The sequence below is a fragment of the Vollenhovia emeryi genome, unplaced genomic scaffold, assembly GCF_000949405.1.
Source record: "Vollenhovia emeryi isolate VEMERY1.0 unplaced genomic scaffold, V.emery_V1.0 DF939210.1, whole genome shotgun sequence".
Classification (NCBI taxonomy): Eukaryota; Metazoa; Arthropoda; class Insecta; order Hymenoptera; family Formicidae; genus Vollenhovia; species Vollenhovia emeryi.
The window spans coordinates 170,707-178,330 of record NW_011967156.1 but is presented as its reverse complement, the minus strand read 5'-3'; the positions used below and the strand labels follow the sequence as shown (position 1 = coordinate 178,330).

The 7,624-nt window shown below is 39.4% G+C and overlaps 1 protein-coding gene and 1 long non-coding RNA gene across 5 annotated transcripts in view; one reads left to right on the top strand and one right to left on the bottom strand.

Annotated features, from left to right (window-relative positions):
- Window positions 1-2,051: 2,051 nt before the first annotated feature.
- LOC105561151 (protein croquemort-like) overlaps window positions 2,052-7,624 on the bottom strand; it is a 13,313-nt gene continuing 7,740 nt past the window's right edge. For 3 of the 4 annotated variants that reach the window (XM_012010898.1, XM_012010896.1, XM_012010895.1), the window contains exons 2-9: window positions 5,786-5,924; window positions 5,548-5,705; window positions 5,328-5,469; window positions 5,051-5,254; window positions 4,775-4,986; window positions 4,130-4,424; window positions 3,974-4,047; window positions 2,052-3,636 (exon numbers count right to left, since the gene is read on the bottom strand). In XM_012010898.1, coding sequence (XP_011866288.1) covers window positions 3,369-3,636; window positions 3,974-4,047; window positions 4,130-4,424; window positions 4,775-4,986; window positions 5,051-5,254; window positions 5,328-5,469; window positions 5,548-5,705; window positions 5,786-5,905 — 1,473 coding nt within the window. In that variant the 5' untranslated portion in view covers window positions 5,906-5,924 and the 3' untranslated portion in view covers window positions 2,052-3,368. Of the gene's footprint in view, window positions 3,637-3,973; window positions 4,048-4,129; window positions 4,425-4,774; window positions 4,987-5,050; window positions 5,255-5,327; window positions 5,470-5,547; window positions 5,706-5,785; window positions 5,925-7,073; window positions 7,291-7,624 lie in introns of those variants that run through there. The other variant, XM_012010897.1, reaches the window with a different exon arrangement.
- The window catches only part of LOC105561153, a 12,137-nt gene continuing 11,993 nt past the window's right edge, over window positions 7,481-7,624 (top strand). Inside the window, exon 1 of the long non-coding RNA XR_001008883.1 lies at window positions 7,481-7,622. This is a non-coding gene — a long non-coding RNA (uncharacterized LOC105561153). The remainder of the gene's footprint in view (window positions 7,623-7,624) is intronic.

The window sequence follows — 7,624 nt, the reverse complement described above, 5'->3', positions numbered from 1 at the left end:
CGTAAATTAAACTAACGTGCCGCCGGAAATAAGATTTGACACACTTTACTCTAATATTGTGATTTAAATAATTATTATATATAAATATATTTATAATATTCGCAAGTCTCCCTTAGAGAGTATAAAGTTTTCTCGAATATAGAAAATGTTATTCGTGCGCTGTGTATTTCCGAGGACATACGTGGCACCGGGAGGGCAATTGCAGGCAATAAATCAACAAGAGATAAAGTTAAATCTTCAAAAAATAAAAAAAAATCAAATCGGCCGGGAGGACCAGCGGAATACAGATCAGCTCGACCGAGCGCATATCTCCTTTACCGCTTTTTTTTTCTGATCTTTTGAGGTACTGATATAATTTCTTTTTCTCTGTCTCTGCTTTGCGAAACAACTTCCTCTGATTGCACTTGACAAACGAAAGAGATACTGCCGCGTCGAGCTTGCAGCACCGTCGACTCCGTACTTTACGATCCTCTTCAGCGCGGCCTGAACGACCCATATTCCAAGCCGCGAGAACGTGACCGTGAGGAGCGGATGAACGGATAAAAGAGCAAAACTAAACGGTTTATTTTTACCCGAGTATATTCTAATAATATGCCGACGATTTCACGACGACAATAAAAACGGGGCGCGATCTCGAGGGATATTATTTTTGAGTATGTCAGAAAGCCGATTTGTTCGGATTGATTCGCGGCGAGGGGGAAAATGAACGAAGGGATAAAAGAGTAAACACTTCCGTTGTTAAATAAAATCCCGGTGCCAGTCATCTCCAATCGATACGGCATATAGCGCCAGAGAGAACCTGTCGCCGAATAGAATGGCAAGAGCCACCTATTTGCGTTGTTTCGCGACAAGAGTGGTTCGGTTGTAATCAATCATAATCAAATTTTCTTTTTATTCGGTTTTTTTAAACACGCTATTATATTTTAACAATGACATAAATTCTAACGGAAATTTATGATATAACGTATTATAGCGCAATAAAAACCGAAATGCTTTCAGGATAGGCGCGAGAAACACGATTACGCTATTTAATATTAAATTGAATTGTATGAAATCGATATTGACGAAACACGCCTTGAATAAAACTGCCTGGTTTCGGTCGGGAGTCGGTTTATTCGATAATCGCGGTTGTAATTACTGAGATATGAATTTACTATTTAATTACATGACATAAAAGACACGTCAAGAGTAAAGTTAAAGATTTCGCATTTTTTTCTATCTTTACGCTGTATGAAAGGACAACAAAGATATGTAGAATTCGGTACATATTTATCATTAACATTCATGGAAAGGCTCTGAAGGAAAGGGATATTGAAGTCCGGAGAGAACATAACAGGATACAACCAGGAAACATAGTAAAAGATGCAGGTTTATATACGAGGGAAGCGTAAGATATTTAGATAGGAAAGGTACACCCGATATACATCCATATTTAATTACAATTCCAATTCCAAAGACAATGAGAAATTAATAAGCGATCGTTCGATCGCAAAATAGTACCGCAAAAAGATATATATTTTTGTTTGCCGTATTTAAATTTCGTTTTGCGCTTATCGTTGAAGATGCGTTAATGGAAAGGCACTGGAATACGTAATGCGCAAAATTCTCTGAGCGAGGACAGATAAAAAGAATCGACGCAAACTACTCTTTACACACAGAGTGTGTCCCAAATGTGCCATTTGAATTAAATCCTGCAAAGAGTCCGTGAACAACAAAAAAATAATTTAAACGTAAAGAAAACGTAGGACGCTGTTTATTTTAATATATCTTAATATTTTTAGTACACTTAATCGGTGTCCCGGTTTTAGGAAGTATCGATTTATCGATAAACTTATTTATGCCACAACCCACGCGGAAGAAAGAACACGCTTTCGCCGTAATTTTATAGTTTCAGACTAATCACTTGAATTGTTCTCGTAAGGGAAGCGATCCTAAAGTCACGTAAGCTCCTCGTCTCGCAACAAAGGAGCAAAAGCTAGAACTAAAATTACATTACAGGAATCTCGTACAATTACGATGTGCACAGGGGTATAATGAATGACAATGTACACTCTCGATAAAACAGTTTTATACTCCGTTCACATTTCCACGATCATATACATCTTCTCTATTGTATATCACAGATATTTAGGATGACAATAAGTATTGAAAGTTCGATCTCGTGTGAGTGCGCCGTATGTTTTGTTACGTCTGAAGCTGCGGGATACAGAGCGAAACGAACCTTGTAAAAGCAAAACTATCTCGACATATTTTCCTCTGGAGTTTTCATCCAAATCGAGCTTTTGGTAATTTCACGTAATACGACATTTGTCCCATTGCTCCGCAACGTACTATCTAAAGCTTCGACATCCGAACGCATTGTTCAATTTTATCACAATTTGAGTGTATCGCGTGTAATTGGCGCGAAAATATATACTAATACAATTTACGAAGATGTCACAATTATTTTATTATTAATAAAAGTCGCAATCGTACAATTGGTTCCGCCGCGTATGATAATTATTTAGCGCCGCATTTATTGCTTGGCAAATTACGCGCAACTCTATTGCACTAGATTCCTCTATAGACAATATATAACATTAATACACAATATTAAAATCATTTATACCGAATTTACACCGGAATTTATGTTTACTTTTGATAACATGCCAATAGTAAATTTAATTACGCTCTCACGTGTAACTGATCAAAAAGGTGTTTTAGTTATGCCTGAAGATTGTCCCACCGTACAAGTACCTAATAGATTTTAATATCGGTGATATAAAAACTACATTCGTTTCATATCTTGACAAACGTAGGAATTTTCCAATATTTACAGTTACTTATTGACAGTTTGAACTATGCTTGTTATTTATCAATTACTTATTGAAAATTCATAGCTACACTAACAGCTAAAGTAGGCACTTTCGTACCCTTATGGTACATTAACTGCTTCAAATATTTATAAGACGTTGATACAGTCTTATCTCTGCTCCATAATTATATGTCCGAAAGTAAAGAAGTAGTAAGCTCGAATTCAAGTAAAGCGAAGTAAAAAAGGAAGTAAAACTATTTTAGTTTTGTCTATGGCATGAAAAAGGGCATGATTCCTACAAGTCCGGCGTCAATGTAAACGTGGAATGTTATTTTTGACAACAACGTTAAGTTATGCAATATTTTTATGGGCGTGGTAGATCTGGATTTTGAACGGAAGATTGTCAACCCACGTGAACACAAATATCGATGCGTATTTTCTGAATTAACGAAAGGACTAAACGGAACTCGCGTTTCAGCCATAACGTATACAGTAAACATGACTATATATAAAAAATTTATCTAAATCTTGACGTCTGACTTATAATAATTACGCGCGTAAAAGGAAGCAATTACTACATTTCGTCTCTTGTTCTAACATCGCCGTCGTATTTGGATATTAATACTTGATTATCCTCCCCTTGCCATCTTTGTCGTATATAAACGAAGAGTCCGATAAAGACTATAAGAATTCCAATTCCCGCTATACCAAAGAAGGTTACGGTACCTAACGATGGAAGAATTAAGAGTAGCTTGACTTGGCTCGCGTAGCTGGCAGTTAGATCAACCTCTTGAGCAAACCACAACATCGGGACGTAGGTCTCCCTTACATTCTTGAACATGCTGAAAAATAACGCAAATAAATTTTCTAATCCGTTATCAGAAAGACTATCCAAAGTCGTCGCATCCAAATAGTACTTAATGTAATTATTCTTACAGTGTCTTTTTTTAACAATTTTTACTTTTAATTATACAAGGGCTTCGATTGTCAAAAATCAGTATTTTAAATAGAATGCTACGTCTTACTTTTGATACATTCCATTTTTGTCGCTATATAGATGTAACAATAGCTCAAAAATCTCGTTTCTTTTCTTCAATTTTTCATAATCTTTCATAATATTTCATCGGTAATATTTTTTTCTTCTTTACCTTATCTATGTTGTGCCCGCTTGCTACTTACCTCATATTAGCCACTGGTTGAAGCAAGATATTTAACTGTAGTTGCGCCTTAACCGTGAGTGGAATACCTGTGGTCTTTAAAATTTCTTACATATAATATTCGTCGCGTGCTTGCTGTTTGTTGCATTTATCGCGATACTTTACGCAAGACACTTACCGGTTCTAGGACAATCGATAGCTCGTGTTTTTCTTTATCCGGATACATTCCCGTTATGTTCTCTGCGTAGCTCGGGTCTGCTAGATAAAAGTGCGGCATACTGACGTATGCCGGCGCATTAAATTTGCACGATGAAATATTTAACGCTCCGCTAGGTCCGCAATTCCCATTGGGACAATAACATTGTCTGGAGGGTACAGATTCACCATTATCGAGCATATCCTTAGTCCCGACATACCTATTTCCTGTTATACCTTGATACTGCATTGTATTTTCGAATGCAAAATCCAAAGTCCTAAACAATAAACACACTTTAATGCTTAATTGTTTCATTATTCAAGACTTGAAAGAATTAAAAGCAACTTTCACCATTAATTCATACTATTTCTATACATATATATTGTACATATATGAATAACTTATGTGAATAGGATTCGTAAAGAGGATGTGTACTCCAATTTGTCTAAAACATTAGTCGTGTTAAAAGCAAGCTGATTTTTATATTCTTGATGTAAAAATTTAAGGAATTAGATTGGAATTCAGTGAATGGATTTAAATTGACGCATCATTTATCGCGACACAATTTAACGTAGATTTTTACATATTATTTAAACGATACTTATAATAATGTCTTTTGCTACTCACGTGCAAATGTCAGGGATGAATATAGACACCGTTTTGTTATCCTCTAAAGGTGGCCACAAATCCCCCAACCCTCCACGTATATTGCCACACGAACCCTCATAATTATTCGTTCGATTGCTGTAGTTCCACTCTTGTAGTATTCCCATTTTGTGCAAATCGGTGGCGCCGGTTAACATGCTGAACCAGCCGTCGTAAGTATCCGAGTCGTTTCTCTGTGAGGAAAAACAAACGATGAGACCACGTTGCTCGATGCACGTTCGATCCCATTGCACTCACCGCGTAGAACCATGCGAATTTACTGTAGGGTATTTTCGTCGCGTTCATCTTTCGCGCAATCTCCAGCAGCGTGTCATGGTATCCGTCGAATAACAGCGTTTTCACGGTTTGAGTAAAGATAAGCTTCTCTCCTAGACTCTCCATAACGTTGTTAATTAGCTTACGTAGAAACACCGGCTGATGCTTCATCGTAGACGCAATCGTCTGAAATTGGATATTACAAGGTAAACAGATGAAAAATCGACACGATTAGTCGTGAGAAAGAACCTTGCCTTACCGCAACGATCGGATTCAGATTGGTAATCTCGTCGGTCAGGCTGCCGTTGGACAAGGACTCTTCGAAGAACCAAACTTTCTTCCTCAGAAACGTGACAGTTCCGTTGTCATTCCACGTTATGTTCACCTTATAGTCGATTTCACTGCGAAAGAAACACCTCTGATGTCGCGGACTCTTGGAGTCGTGTACAGTGGCAGAAGTTTTACGGAGGTAACGTTACCGAAAGACGTAAGGCCCCATTTCCTGGAAATGCGGTTTCGCACCTTCGTAAGACTCGTGCGGATTAGACCAATTGAACATGTAGAACTTGAAGTACATTGGAATGGGAGTCACCACCCAAAAGTCGTAGGAGAGAGACGTCTCCGTCAACGTGAACAGCTGCGTAAGAGTTCATGGATCAGAAACACATGGCCGTGCATAGTCGATTGAGATCAAGTTTCCCCGCTCCTCGAACGTACCTTTACAAATATTAAATCGAATATCGTAGTGGCCCAGAGCGATCCCGTGATTATGCCGAGAACCATAATCACTCCACCGACGACTCCGATGGTGGCAGCTTTTTTATAGGACCGCGTCATCTTTATGGGAGGCACAGGTCTGAAAGCGATAAGCAACCGGTAATCGGTATTTCTTAATTTTCACCACACGACTATTCGCTGCGCACGAAGGTCGAGTCGTTTGGTTCTGGCATTTCTTAGCCGTGCGACTGAAACATTGAAATTGCTCGGGGGGGATACAGACGTACCATTCGGCACTCGTGACCCGAGTGTCTTGTTGAGCATCGTAAGACAAACAAGTCTCTGAGTTTTCGGATATTATTACTGGCGACGGATCGCAATGCCAAGCAGCAAGGTATATATATGAGACTCCAGTCAGATATCCCGGTGATACCTGAGCGGCATTGAATAATCAGATATTCTGATATTTAGATACCATCCAGATATCGTTCTGGCGTATCTTTAGGATACTTTAGGAGTGTCGTTTGTAAACACGAGGAGAGAGTGTATGTCAGAAGGCTCGAATCACCAACTGTTACCCAAAAAAGACGAGGCAAGCTGTATTTTAATTACAGTTGGAGGGAGGATACATTTAGCGATATTTTCATAAAAAGATTGCGATCTTCTCGGTCTTTTATCACCGACTACTGGCGAGTAGTTGGTCAAATGGTTTCCAGAATGTAAGCCGCGTCCTCCTCGCAGATCAAGTCAATTGTTAGGATTCAGTTTCATTAATACAAACCGATGGAAAAGCTTCTCTTAGAAATAATGCGTGCCATTACGCGGTCACGGGAAGAAAGCGCGGTCAGGTAGTCACGTGCAGGATCATAATCAGGAAGCGGTAATTACGTTTGACAGGTGTGTGCAAAAGTTATCCGAGATAATGGAATGTATTGGGTGGCCAATGTGAAACGTCGCTACGAAACGTTCGCGCATAGCGACGTCGTTAATCGCGATCGGGTGAAAGCAAAACTCGTTACGCTCCACTTGTTATAGTTTTAATTAACATCAGAGTGCGGGAACTGGGTAGCCTTCGCGTCGGCCCCGCTCACGTTCTGGCCCGCATTCCGCGCTACTCGGTGGACACCGTGTAGCATTACGTGTCAGCTGGGAGCCGAGCGGAGCGTAAACAAGCGATTGCAATAGCTCCATTGACAACGCATCTCCTCGCGGAGAGGCGGCGACTCGCGAATCGGGCTGGCGTTACGCGAGTCTCATATACCGGGTGTAGTAAGCTAACCTGTCTTACCGCTTGTTTATCTCGATAAGCGGAGAAAACGGGCGAGACGAGGCGCCGAGTTATCTCGCCGTTAAACGGCCCGCAACCGCGATCCGCTCGAACGCGAAGGATCGCAACTTTTTCACATCCTTGCGCGAATATTTTGCAATTTATCATCGGAAGACGTACTCAGGTCTTTTTGGTTTATTTTTTCCTTCTACTGCACCCGCCAGTGCACTTTCTGCACCCGGCACTCCGCCAATGGCAGCATCGTAGCTTCTACAAGGTGAAACTGTATTCTTTTGCCTTTTTTTTCGTTTTAATCAGACGTGACGTAATTGAAGACGAGTCGAAGAACACAACCCAGCAAACCAACATATAACTGTTATATAACTGAAAGAGCGTATGGAAATAACAACGTTATATATCATTGTTATGTATATAATATGTAATCATTACATAATTTTGTGAGCATTATGGAAGAACAAAGTTACATTTCTTTGTTATGTATGTATCTCATAACAGTTATTTAAAAATGTTATCTTCTAAAATATAATTTTGTGAAAAGATATTTTGCAGGT